General features: G+C 37.0%; 1 protein-coding gene across 9 annotated transcripts in view; it reads left to right on the top strand.

Moving 5' to 3' along the window:
- The window catches only part of Cdk12 (cyclin dependent kinase 12), a 73,220-nt gene that overhangs the window by 19,927 nt on the left and 38,429 nt on the right, over window positions 1-14,864 (top strand). For all 9 annotated transcript variants that reach the window (XM_051175664.1, XM_051175659.1, XM_051175677.1 and 6 more), the window contains exons 6-8: window positions 4,001-4,190; window positions 7,710-7,766; window positions 8,891-8,992. In XM_051175664.1, the coding sequence (XP_051031621.1) occupies window positions 4,001-4,190; window positions 7,710-7,766; window positions 8,891-8,992 (349 nt within the window). The remainder of the gene's footprint in view (window positions 1-4,000; window positions 4,191-7,709; window positions 7,767-8,890; window positions 8,993-14,864) is intronic.

Raw genomic sequence — 14,864 nt, forward strand, 5'->3', positions numbered from 1 at the left:
CAAAGAGGCATATGCCACCATGCCATCATTTATTCATGTTTGAGACAGTTTCCTTATAGCCTTGGCTCCTCTGGAAATCTCTGTGTGTACCAGGCTGTTCTCAAACTTGAACTCAGAGCCTGCCTCTGATTCCCAGTTGTGTTTTTATGTGTATAACCGTTTTTTGTCTGTATGGAGGCCTGAAGAGACACTAGATGTTCTGAACAGGATTTACCAATAATTGTAAGCAGCCATTTGGGTTCTGGGAATTAAACAAAGATACAATACAAGAGCTACAGTTCTTCTTATTTACTGAACCATACAGCTTCTGTTTTTGTTTTTGTCTTTTTTTGTTGGGGGGCGGGTAGGAGGGTGAATTGGTTTTTGGGGTTTTTGTGTGTGTGTGTGTGTGTGTGTGTGTGTTTGAGACAGAGTTTCTCTGTGTATTTTCTTCTATAAACCAGGCTGACCTTGAACTCATAGATTTGCCTGCCTCTGCCTCCCTAGTGCTGCAACCACAGCCTGGCTTCTGTTTTTATATTTATTTTTTTTTACTTTTTATATTTATTTACTTTTACAGAAAAGGTCTCTATCTATCTATCTACCTACCTACCTACCTACCTACTTACCTACCTATCTACCTACCTACCTATCTATCTATCTTTCTCTCTTATGTCCTGTCTGGACTGTTCTGGAACTTGCTATGTAGACCAGGCTGGATCTCCTGGAGCTGGAGTTGCAGGTGGTTGTAAGCCACCCATTTTGGTTGCTGGGAACCAAACTTAGGTCCTCTGCAAGAGGACATGAAATCCCAGTACCAGGAAAGCAGACAGGCTAATCATTGGGACTTGCTGGTCAATCATCCCATTGACCTTGGTAAGTTAAGTAAGAGACACTGTCCCGTCCCGTGTCGTTCTCCCCCCCCCCCCCAGAAAAGAGGGCTGTCCAGATGGCTCAGTAGGTAGAGGTGCTTTCTTTCAGGATTGACAGCTAGATCCCACAGATGACATTAGAGCCTACTCCTAGTTTTCTTCTGGCCTCTTCCTCCCAAGTGCTGAGATTAAAGGCCTGTACCACCTTGCTAACATTGTACTTTTAGAATGCATTCCCCATAGTCAGTGATGGGATTTTATATCCTTTTGTTAGTTTAATTTTGATACATATGCTCACCCTGTAGCTATTGTCACACTTCCTGTCTCAATTTCTTGAGTGTTGAGAATTGCAAGTGTGTGCTAGCATGCCTGGTTTATACATCCTTTTAAAAACTGTTTTCTAGGGACAGGAGGGTGAATACTTGTCTTGTAGAGGATGTGAGATCAGGCATTTTACAACCACCACTAACTCCAGCTCCAGGGTAATCTTGACACCCTTTTTCTGCCCTCAAGTTACACTTTTAATCAGTTGATAGAGCTCAACAACTAAGCCATCTCCATCTCGATAGCTTTTTCTAAGAAAAATCACAGGTGTTTGTGAGTGGTAATTTGGATCTTGGATCTGAATTCTTATTGGTTCTCTGGTGAAGCCACTAATGCTCTGAGCTATCTCTCCATCCTGTATCTGATTTACTTATATTACCAGGTCTTATCTTAATCTTCTCCAAAGTACTCCTTAATGCCATCTTTCTTTAGTGGAAATGTGAACTATTTGAAAATTTTAGGGAAACTGAGAATGTTTGTATCCCCATTTTGTCCTGTCACCCCAGGTCCCCAAAAAAGAAGAAAGGAAAAAAGGATTGTAAAGAGGCTGAGGAGCTGTCTCAGTGGGTAAAGTGCTTGCCATGTAATCATGAGGACCCAATTCCCAAGTAAAAGCTGAGCATATCAGTGCATGTTTCTGATCCTGCACTGTGTAAGGCATAGACAGGTGGATCTCTGTCATTCACTGCCCAGTCTCTGGCCAAAACAGTAAGCTCTAAGTTTAGTGTGAGACCCTGTCTCAAAAAATAAATGCATACCATTTGGGATATGTGAGAGAATTCTTGAAGTCTACCCTCTATATTAAAAATCCCTGCCTTTATACTAGGGTTGTAGCTATGTTATGGAGCACTTGTCTAGTACATTTGAGACACTGTATTACACTTTTTGTTTTTATGCTACTAATGAACAGAATTATAAACCTAGAGGGTTCTGTTTTGTTTTGATAGGGTTTCAAAAAGCCCAGGTTGCTCTATAACTGAGTAGCTATGGACAGGCTTTAATTTCACTAGCACATAAGGTTTATGTGGTAGTAGGAATTGGGCTCAATCCCAGGATTTTGCTAGGCGTGTTGGTGTGTACCTTTAATCTGAGCACTTGGGAGGTATAGGCAATTTTGGGGCCAGCCTGGTCTCTACATATCTACATGGTAGGTTCCATGCTTGATATGGCTGCATTGTAAAACAGCAAACCCAGGGTTGTATACATGCTTGGCAAGCACTCTCCCAAGTGAGCTACATCCTTAGCCCTTACGACTAGTGTTCCATGTTACAGTATTGCTAAAATTCCAAATTCCTTACAACTATTTTTAGTGTGCTTCTTACTACTATTGTCCTTTTCTGAATTTAGAGGCTTTGACTAAATGTTTCATGCTTCCTCATTATTTTTGTATAGTGTATGTGTGCTATTGCACACATATAAAGTTCAGATGACAGATTTTCAGGAGTTGGTACTCTTCTTCCACAATGTGCTCTGGGGATCAAACTCAGGTTTTGTGAGGGTTGCATAGCAAATATTTTTATAAAACATTGAACCATCTTGACATCATTTTTAAATTATTTTTACTTAAATTTTTTTCACATTTATCCTTTTGTTTTAAAGCCTGAGTTTATAGCATGTGTGTTGGGATATTATTTTAAGGTGTGTGACTTTTCTTTATACTGCATTTAACTCTGTGAAACTGTTACTGTGCCTAATACACCTAATGGTCTAATAAAGAGCTGAATGGTTAATAGCAAGGCAGGAGCAAGTCTAGGCAGGGACTGCCAGGTAAACAGTATAAAGGCCAGGCAATCATAACCAAGAATAAGCCTCCATGTATTTATTTGGGAGCTGGCTGGTGGACCCCTCAAAAGAGAAAAAATGTCATTACAATGCACGTCTCCATTGAGATCAGAAGAGGTCAGATCTTCTGGAGCTGCAATTATAGGCAATTGTGAATTGTGCTCAGGAGTCAGAGGCTGCCATATCTCTGTGAGGCTATCCTGGTCTGCATGTTCCAGGCCAACCAAGGCTACATAGTAAGACCCTGTCTCAAAAAAGGGAGTTGAGAGCAGAGCTAGAGAAGACGACTCAAAGAACCCTCATTTGCTTACAAGACTCACCTGTCCGTTTACAACCATTTGTAACTCCAGTCCCAGTGGACTCAGTACCATCTTCTGACCTTTATAGGCAGCAGGCATGGCACAAAACTCTTCTCTTCTCTCCTTCCTTCCTTCCTTTTTTAAGATTTACTTATTTATGAATACAGTATTTTTCTGCATGCATGCTGGAAGAGGGCATCTGATCTCATTATCGATGGTTGTAAGCTTCCATGTGGTTGTTGGGAATTGGACTCAGGATCTCTGGAAGAACAGGGAGTGCTTTTAACATGACAAAACACTCATATATAAAATGAAATAATGTTTTTTTAAAAAGTCCCAATTTATAACAAATGGACATGGTTGTCTTACCCAAAATAAAACAAGAAATAAGAACCAGCTGATTAGATTTGGCCCAGAGTCTGTAATTGTCAGTAGACTTCAATCATAGAGTATAGTGATACAAATTAATAGTGGCAGTTCTCTCAAAATGTATATAGTCCACATACAGGTAGTTTGGGAATCGAAATTTATTGATTTATTACTTACTATAAATTATAAATAAATGAGCAAATGATTATTTTAATAGTGTTATTTATTCTTAAAAAGGGCAAGTTATTTTATTAGTCTAATTAGGTCTATAAAATTAAGCAGTTGTTCCAGAGAGACTATGGTTATCTTTAGTTATATTCAAATCTTAAGATTGTTATTTCAACATTTAAAAAGTATTTTCTTCATGTTATGTAGGTGCCTTCTACCTTGTATTTGAATATATGGACCATGACTTAATGGGACTGCTAGAATCAGGTTTGGTGCACTTCTCTGAGGACCATATCAAGTCATTCATGAAACAACTAATGGAAGGATTGGATTACTGTCACAAAAAGAATTTCCTCCATCGGGATATTAAATGTTCTAACATTTTGCTGAATAACAGGTAACATAGTAACCGGATAAGGCTAATCACTTTTTTCCTTTCTTTTGGATTTTGTCTAGATAATTAGGCTTATAAGCAGTGCAATTTTTGTCTTATCATACGGGTTGAATGTGTTCTTTTGTCTCTTTACCTCTCCCATCATCTTTCCTGATTTAATATTAGAATTAATAAAATAGGATTGCAAAATTTTTTACTTACTAACATTCTAGGATATTGATATACTAAAGCGGATACTATATAGCCAGTAAATAGTGGTGTTATCCAGGGAGAAGTTAAATATACACTGGGTTAGTTCTTAATATTCTTTAGTGGAAAGAAAAATTCCTACTTCTTCAGTTGCACTTGAGACTTTGTCAAAGACCTTTCCTCAGCATGTGTGTGAATACATGCAGGCATACATGCACTCACACACTGAAGCACACACAGTGGTTGTGGTAGGAGGTAGAATAAGCTGTGTATGATTACTGAGATTTACCAAATGTTAACACTAAGTTTAGTAGTAGGGCTAAGCAGTTTATTACTTTTTCAATTCAGTAAGCAATTTTTGGGTGTTACTTGTTTTAGAGTCTCATTATGTAGCTCATATGGCTTTGAACTATGATTCTCTTTCTCAGCCTCTCAAGTACTGGGATTAAAGGCATATACCAACACAGCAGGTCATGTTTGTTTAATGTAGAATCACCTGGAAAGATGCAACTTTGAGGATTAAATAGGAATTTATGAGAAAGACTGACAATGGAAATTCAAAATCTCTTGACACTGATTATATGAAAGCACATAAACATGAAAGAGAACATTCCTGTAATACCAGTACTTTAGAAGCTAAGAGAAAAAGGATCAAGAGTTTGAAAGTAAGAGTGGGACTATATCTCATTTGGTAGAGTACTTGCCAGTATGCACTGAGACCTGGGTTTGATTTATAGCAACATGTAGCACTTTCATGGCCAGCCTGAAACTATGTATGACTCTCTCAAAAAGAAAAAAGGTAAATAGTGTATTATGTCTAAAAAACTGTAAACATAACATTATTACTAGAACAAGAAGTAAAGCAGTTACAGTGAAAAATGAAGCTGAATTGTTACTAGCAACCAGTTTACAATCATGTATATCCTAGTAAGGAGGTTACTTTAATCTACAGTTCAAGGTGGGAGGGTATTCAATGTATCTGTGTAAATTGCTACTTAAAATTACACTTTAATGTGTTTATTGTGAGGCAAACATAATATATAAAGATTAACTCATAAACTGGAACTATAAGTAGTACATTCTTATAATCCCATTGCCTAGGGAAGTAAAAGTGGGAGAGCCAGGAAGTTTGATGGGTTTTTTGTTTGTTTCCATTCTCTTGCTATCTCTGCAACTCAAAAAAAAAAAAAAATCTGCTAAGCCTATATTCATAATTCATAGTTCATCTGTAGTTTCAGATAGTTGGAAGGCTAGAGCAGGAGAAGAGTGCATTCAAGTTTTCCCAGTTAACTGTTAAGGTGCATGCCTTTAATCTCAACACTTGGGAGACAGAGATGAATAGATCTCTGTGAATTCAAAAGGAGCCTAATCTACATAGTTCCAGGACAGCCAGAGCTAAATAACTCTGTCTAAAATAAAAAAGGTTCTATCTAAAGATAAGTGTGCTGGTAAACACCTTTAATCCCAGCCCTTGGAGGCAGAGGCAGATTTTATCTTTAGGAGTTCGAGGTCATCCTGGTCTACATAGTGAGTTCCAGGCCCCCAGGAATACATAATAAAACCCTCTATGAAAAACCAATTAAGGGCTGGAGAGATGGCTCAGAGGTTAAGAGCACTGGTTACTCTTCCAAAGGTCCTGAGTTCAATTCCCAGCTCACAGCCATCTGTAATCCGGTCTGGTGCCCTCTTCTGGTGTTGAAACAGACATGTAAGCAGAGCATTGTAAACACAATAAATAAATCTTTAAAAAAAAAAAAAAAAAAAAAAAACACCAATTAAAATAAAAAAAAAAAAAAATCCTGGACCTCACTCTGTAGACCAGGCTGGTCTTGAAACTCAGAGGTCTGCTTGCCTCTGCCTTTGCCACTAGCTACTGGGTCTAGGATTAAAGGCATGTACCACCACCATTACCTGGCTGAAAAAACAATTTTTAATGAGGGTAAAGTAGGATTATAGCTGGTGCTTTGCCTGTAGCTTAGTTGTGTAGTATAAACCTAAACTCAGTTTCCAGTTCTACAAAGAAAAATTTTATTAGAGCTGTCAACTTGAGGCTTTTTTGGCAGTTAGTATTATATTTTCTTCTGTTGACATAATTTCTTCATGGGCAAGGATATCTTAGAGAAAGTAATTATAGTTCTGTTTTATATCTTTTTTAGTGGGATTCCCCTTCCTAGTTACTGATTTCCCAGAGTCATACAGAATGAAATTTCACACGAAGTTGAACTTTGTCATGGTTACTAGTTAAGATGCCACAAGCCAATTTGATCCATCAAGTTTCTATTCCTACTCACTTAGCTCTGTCTACTCAGAGGTCTTTTCTCGCCCTCTCTTCAGGATAAGATGTTGGTTTTCACATTTTTATTGGCTGCCATAGTAGACAGAGCCTCTTCCATCAGTAGAAGTACTCATTGATCATTTAACAATTCCAGGCTTAGCCCTGAGAGGTCCATGATTGGGCATATTCTATTTATTAACACAAGCACTAATTAGTTGTAGGGTGTGACCTGGTTGATTGTAGTGGCATACTTGGTGCAAGGGGCTCAGTGGGACCATAATTATAGTGAGGCGTCCAAGGTGATGTATACTACCAGCACTGGCTTCTTTGTTCAGGCATTCTTGAGGTAGGTGGAGAGTCTCCTGCCCATATTGGTCTCCAGAGTGGAATGAGATTGAGATTGCCAGGATAAAATGTGAAAGCTTGTCATCAGTAAGAGAAAGAACCATTTACAAAAGAAGGAGAAGAGCTAGGTTGAGTTCCATTATATATTTGTTATACGAGTATTGAAGACCAGTTGTTCATGTTTTTTTTTTTCCCCCTTATTTTTTTAAACAAGTGTCTCACTCTGTAGCCTAGCGTGTATGACTCAGAGATTTGCTTGCCTCTCTCTGCTTCCTGAGTGCTGGGATCAAAGGCATATGCTACCACTGCCCGGCTTAAACTTGTCTTAAAATCAAAATTAAAAAAAAAAAAAAAGAATGAGATAAGGTCATGCTTAAGTGTAGGAGTTGGAGACCAAGCTTGGTAATGTATGCTGACTCTATGGTAGAAATGAAAATGAAAAGTTAGAAATCAAATCCAAAAATGCAATAATAGCTTTTGTGTGCATATGTACATACATATATTCTTTTTTTTTCTTCCCCACCCCATACATATATATTCTTTAGGAGGCATTGTAAACTATGTAAGGAGAGGAAATGGGGGTAACCATTAGAAGTACCAAGCATTAAAAATCATTTTTATAATTCTTTTAGGTCTTTAATTGGCGCTTAAGTTTTCAAGTGTAGTTTGAGAACTGCTACTTTTACTTATGAAAATAATTGTTTCTTTTACAGTGGGCAAATCAAACTTGCAGATTTTGGACTTGCTCGGCTCTATAACTCTGAAGAAAGGTGAGATATTCATCAAAACTACATATGGGAAGGTTTACTTGTTCCCCATGATTCAAGGTCAGCTTTGGCATGGCAAGAATATTATCTCAAAAAAAAAAAAAAAAAAAAAAAAAAGTAGTTTTACTCAGTTTTGAGTGTGGGAATTAGAGAGGTAGAGAAGAATACTTTTAATTTTCTGATTCCTTCAAATTCTAAAAATTATAATGTATTTGAATGTGTTACCACCTAGATATTTTTTTGTTTGCTTGTTTTTGAGATAGGGTTTGTCTATGTTGCACTCACTATCCTAGAACTCAGTTGGCTGGCCTTGAACTCAAAGAAATACACCTGCAGAGTGATGGAATTAAAGTCGTGAGCCACTGTGCCCAGCATTCTTTTCTTTGTTTTGTTTTAGTGTTTTGAGACAGTCTGTCGGTGTAGCCTTGACTGTCCTGGAGTTTTCTTTTTTTGTTTTTGTTTTTTTGAGGCAGGTTTTTCTGCATTGCTTTGAAGCCTGTCCTGGAACTAGCTCTGTAGACCAGGCTGGCCTAGAACTCACAGAAATCCACCTGTCTCTGCCTCCTGAGCACTGGGACTAAAGACATGCACCACCAACAAACACCCGGCATCTGGAGTTTTCTCTTTAGACCAGGCTAGCCTCAGAAATCTGTCTGACTCTGCCTCACAATGGAATTAAATGCATGTGCCACCTGGCTCATTCATTTTTTGTTTTTTTAAAGACTGTTTTTGTTAATCTTATGTCTGTGTGCTACTTTCACATACTTAACTGAAGAGATAATCAGATCCCCCTGAAATTGGAAGCTATGTTTGTCTTTTCTATTTGTATATATGTTTATATCCTAGTGTCTTCCACGTGTGTGGATGTTGGCATTAAAGACATGCAGCACCTAGATGTTAGACACTATTTGAATTCTTCAATCAGCCTTTCATTGGAGTTAACACAAGTTAGACTAGCTTTCTTCATCTTTCACTTCTGTCCAGCTTCCTTTTGGCCTGTTCCTTTGCGGTTGGAAGTGTTTTTAACAATCTCATCTTCTGTTGTTAGCTATTTCCATTTGTGTTTAGTTACATATTTTCCATCAAAAGTCATTGTACATTTACGACATGTTGATTTTACCTTCCAGTCGTCCTTATACAAACAAAGTCATTACTCTGTGGTATCGACCTCCAGAACTGCTGCTAGGAGAGGAAAGATACACACCAGCTATTGATGTTTGGAGCTGTGGGTAAGCTTCTTTTACCTTTTGCTTTGTCTGTAACTCACATGATATTAGCATATACTTTTTCATCTCAATATTAGCCATTTGTCTTTCTTACTAAATATATACACACATACATACATACATAAAAATAAATGGATTTTTTTGTTATTTATTTATTTATTTGTTGTTTTTCAAGACAGGGTTTCTCTGTAGCTTTGCAGGCTGCACTACAACTTGCTCAGTAGACTAGGCTGTCCTCTAAGGCACAAATCTTCCTTCCTCTCCTCCCAACTTCTTATTTTTTAAGAAAAGGAAGCAATTTAGCTATTTGCTCAGTTGCCCAGTCTTTCATGAATCTGGTAATGCTTCTGTCTCAGCCGCCAGTTAGCTGGGATAACAACCATGTATCACCATACCCAGTTTATCTCAAGTCTCTTAATTAACATTCCTTTCTAGCTCTCTTGATTTTCATTTGTTTACTTAACAGTCTCTTTAGAGAAACTAGATTGTTTATCCTTTAGACTTCTAGGTTTTCGTTGTTGTCGTTGTTACAAAAAACAAAAACAAAATGCTAGTAATGGGATATAGGTCAATGACTTCCCTGCCTAGTATGAAATCCTGGGTTTAATCTTTAATATTGCAAAAGGCTAGTTATTTCATTTTGTTTACCAATTATTAAAATAGTGAGATTGTTTTTCTACTGTCCGGCAAAAATAAACAGTGAGAAGACTTGTTAGTTTTTTTTTGTTTTTTTTTTTTTTTTTGGGGGGGGGTTAGATGCATTAGGAACTCATATACTTAGATATTTGATGTGTTTTAGATCATTGTAATAATTGTACCTTTTTTAAAACATAATTTATGTGTGTGAGAGGGAGAGAGAAGAGGAAAAGATAATAGAAGAGAGTGAGAGTAAGATATGCCAAGTTTGTGGGAGTGCTCACATAACCCAGAGTGCTCACATAACCCAGTAAAGGGTGTCAGATCCCCTAAATCTAATGAGACAGTTGTGAGGTGCCCTGACATGGTGCTGGGAACCAAACTCTGGTCCCCTTCTAGAAAAGCAAGTGCTCTTGACATTCTAGCCATCTCTCCAGTATTATTGTACTAATTCTTGTTCAAACTTACTAATCTTTTTCTAGTAGTCTAAATATGATTTGATTCCTTGTTGAGTTTTTTGATACATTGTTAATAATCTTTAATAGTCATCCTTGTTTTCTTGTTCTAACCTATCTATAATCAACCTTTTCTCTTACCCCCTTCTCTTTTCTTCTTTCTTTTTTTATTCAGAATTTCTCTAGCCCTGGCTATGTTGGTTTACTATATAGACTAGTCTAAGTTCATATTTGTGGCACTCTTCCTGTCTCTTCTCCCAAATGCTGAGATTATAAGAGTACACCAACATAGATATTCTGAAAAAAATTTCTTTTAAGATCTCATTTACCCCAGGCTATCATCAAACTCATTGTGTAGCTAAAGAAGTCCTTAAACCCCATAATTCATTTTCACCCAACTGCCAAGTTTTGGGATTGCAGATTATATAAGCCATTCCTGGGGTTGAAAATGAAATTTAAAGGCTACCTTTTTGTATGTTAAGGAGTATGTTTATTCTTTTGAGATGGGGTTTTGTTATTTAGTCCTGTGTGGCTGGGAAGCTGATATATAGTCTAGGTTGACCTTGAACTTACAGGGATCCACCTAACAGCCATCTTCTCTCGTCAGGTGCTTAAAGCCATATACCACCATGCAAGGGGCCTAAATATCTTAAATGACCCTCATTTGTATGTGGTATGGCACTTGGTGTCAACTTTTGTTGGTTATGGTTCCCATGTACATACTTCCTAAAATAGTGTATCATCTTTCCTATTTTTTTCCATTCCCCTATTATAAGTCTTTAAGAGGAGTACTATGGTTTTTATTTTTAAAATTCAACAAGATGGTAGCCTACCTAAATTAAATGATGCTTTAGTTAAGTTTAAATGACTGAAACTGGGTATATATTTGTATTCAAAAGTACTAACCATTTTATTATAGCTAAGCTGGAAGGTTAATCACTCATTAAGATGAATGATAAAGAGCTAGAGGCTGGGAAATCAAGTTCAGAGTAATCCTTGAGGCCAGCCTGGGCTACATGAGAGACCCTATCTCAAAAAACAAAACAAAAGGAAAGCCGAGATGCATGGGGAGAATTTATAGTGGTATTGGTGTATTTTTGTTTTGTTTTCAGTCTGTGCAACCTGCTAGCTTAATAAAGTGTTCATTATGTAATGAAGTCTTTTGCATTAAAGGTCTGAAATCAGAACTCTGAAGCAGAGCCAGTATGGTGGCACATAGCTGTCATTTTAGTGCTTAGGGGTACAGTTCTGGGCAAAAAATAGAAAAATTCATTTAACAAATTATATATGAAGTAATTGACAAGTGGAGGCAGAAGCAGGTGGATCTCTGTGAGAGTGAGTTCCACGACAGGCTTCACTTCAAAGCAATACAGAGAACCCCTGTATCCAAAAAAAAAAAAAAAAAAAAAAAAAAAAAAATGTTCAAGCTCTAGCTCATTGGTGGTGGTAGTGTACACTTTTAATCCCAGAACCTAGGAGTCAGAGGTAGGTGGTGAGTTCATGAGACCAGCCAGATCTACAGAACAAGTTCTGGAACAGCTGAACTACATAGAATAACCCTGACTAGAAACCATCACCACCACTATTACCACCCAAAAATAATTCAAGGTCTTCCTAGGCTTCTCAACAAGTTTGAGAACAGCGTCTCAAATAAATAATCAAACCTTTTTATTCCTTTGCGATTTTCTTTTCTACTGCTCTTCTATTTTACTAGTTTTTTTTTAAAACTATGTTTGGAAGTAAATTTGACAGTTAATATTGGAAACAAACCTTATTTCTACTTTTTCTACCTCTTGACTAAAGTTTGAAAGCATTAGTTACTAATCAAATTAGGGAATACACTAGGAAAGCTAATAAAGCAAATTATAAGTGAAGTAAATTTCTTTAAGGCATTTTTTAAAATGCTAGTAAAAATGGCCTTTAATCCCAGAACTTCAGAGGCAGAGGCAAGTGGTTCTCTCTGATTAAGATGACAGTGGTCTACTTACAAGTTCTAAGCCAGCCAGGTATACATAGTGAAACCCTTTCTCAAAGAAAAGAAAAAACAATAAGAGGAAGAAGGAGAATTAAATGCTGATAGAGGAGCCCATGAAGTTGACTCAGTGATTAATAGCACTTGATGCTTTTACTTAGGAACCCAAGTTTGGTTTTTAGCAACAGTCCATGACTCTAGTCCCAGGGGATCTTGATAACTCTGGTCTCCATGTGCGTGTGCATACATATGTTCCTACCCCCACACACTTAATACATATAATTTAAAGTAAATTTTGAGGGCAGGAGAGATGGCTCAGCAGTTAAGAGCACTTGCTGCTCTTCCTGAGGATGACCATGGATTGTTTTCCAATATATGCAACAGGCCAATACCTGTAATTCTAGCTCAAGGGAGTAAAATTCTTTTAGCCTCCAAGAAACCCACACATAAATAATAAAAAATAAATCATATTTTAAAGTGGGGTAGTATGATCAAAATACATTATATAAAATTCTCAAAGAATTAGTACAAATAATCTGTTTAAATGAAAGTGTATATGGACCTCAGGGCGGTGGTAGAGGCTTGAAATCCTGATATTTTGGAGGTGGAGACTAAAGAATTAGTAGTTTAGGGCCATCCTGGGTTACATGAGACTATACAATGTCCATAAAACCCAACAAAAAGTACACTAATATAATTAGCACCACAATATTAGCATTAAAAACAAAAACCAAAACAAAACTTTGGAAACAGAATCTCTTTATGTATCCCCTGGCTGTCCTGGGACTCATTATGAAGACCAGGCTCGTCTCCAACTCAGAGAGACCCAACATCTCTGCCCCCAACTATTGGGATTAAGGGGGTGCACCACCACCTTCAGAGTATTTTTATTAAGATGTAGGTGAATGTCCAATTTTGAGGTTAACCAGAGAGCTAATTAAGGAAGTTTAAACATTAGTATAGGATGAATGTACAGTCCTTCCAGTTTTATTCTTATACTATTAATGTCCTAGAAATAATAACTCTTTGTTTACTTAAGGATCTTATATTAAACTAATATGATTTTGGGTTTTTTTTTTTGTTTGTTTGTTTTTTTAAAGTCATTTCTTTGCTGTTACACATCCTAGTTTATAACTTGCAGGCTCATGTGACCGTCCCACTGAGGTATCTGAAGTAGTGCCCATATAGGTGTAGGCTGCTATGTTAGGTCCTAGTCTTTCCATGTCAGTCTTTCCTATCTTTTATTATTTTGAATGTGGACCAGGTACTACACAGATCTTGGTTATATATTTTTAGCTAGAATATTTCGTGGCACTGGAGAAATGTCTTAGTGGTTAAGAATACTGTGGCTGCTCTTCCAAAGGATCCTGGTTCAATTCCCAGCACTCACATGGCAGCTCACAACTGTCTAACTCCAAGATCTGATACCCTAACACAGACATACATGAAGGCAAAATTCCCAATGCATGTAAAATAAAGATAAATTATTTATAAAACAAACAAACAATATTCCATAAGCAGTATTAATGTTCCTCACTGGGTATTACACGTGTATTTATATGGACTTTAATTGCCCTTTAGAAATGATAACAGTTTTATGGTCACTTGGTTGCCTTTCTCACTAAAAAGTTGTTTCCCTCTTGTAACTAGTAATTATTTTGTGCAGAGATACCTTGAGACTGTAATTCATTCATTTTGAAAGCTGTTCCTTTTGTTACTGGTGTTTATAGTTTTTTGAGACAGGGCCTGTAACATAGCCCTGACTGTCCTGGAACTCACATGTTGGCCTCAAACTCATAGAGATTTACCTGGAATCAAAGGCATGCTCTACCTGGCTGCTGATGGTGGTTTTGTTTGTTTGTTTTGTTTTAGTGTGTGTTTTACTTATTTATGTGTGGAAATATTTTGTCTGTATGCTTGTATGTATGTTTTCCACTGTATGCCTGGTTCCTGCAGAGCTCAGAAGAAGGTATTAGATCCCCTGGAATTGGAGCTAATTACAGTGAACTACTATACTGGGAATTGAACTCACGTCCTCTTCAAAAAAACAAGATCTTAACCACTGAGATATCTTACTTGCTTTGATGATTTTTTTTTTTTTTTTTTTGTAAAGTTTTGCTTTACTTTATTCTTTTCTATTTTGCTACATGTGTGTATGCATGTGACAATGAGAGAATTTGTGTCTCCTATCTTGCTACAGAATCACTGGGATTATAGGCACATGATCACATTCAGTTTTATGTGGCTTCTGTAGATTCAAACACAGGTCTCCATATTTATTTTACCTGCCAAACCATCTCTCAAGTTCTGAATGTCCATTTCAAAATAATAATAAAGGTATTTAGACAGAATTTCTTTTCAGTCTTGATGAATTGATTTTAGCTGATAATACAATAGGGTTTTTTTTGTATATACTTTGCTAGAGGGGGTTATAATAGTATATATAGTATAGTCCTACAAAGCAAGTTAATGATGAAAAGTTAATAATCTTTCTGCGAAACTGCTAGCCATCCTTGTAAAATTGTCTCTATTTCCTTAGATTACCATGGTGTGGCAAAGATGGAGAACTTCTAACTCCCTTGCTTATAAAGGACTGTTGTCTACGGGCAGCAGAATTTGAGCTGCTGGCATAATCCTTTTATAACATCTGTTTTCACTGTAATAAGTTGTTTTTATCTTTTAAGAAATTGAGACACTGAAGTGTTATGGGCTACTTTACCACACAATATATTGCATGTAACCTAGGATCCTATAAAAGTGTATTGAGACACACTTTAGATAGGCTCAAGGGATTTCTATCTAACCTTTGAAT

The sequence above is a fragment of the Phodopus roborovskii genome, unplaced genomic scaffold (assembly GCF_943737965.1).
Source record: "Phodopus roborovskii unplaced genomic scaffold, PHOROB, whole genome shotgun sequence".
NCBI lineage: Eukaryota > Metazoa > Chordata > Mammalia > Rodentia > Cricetidae > Phodopus > Phodopus roborovskii.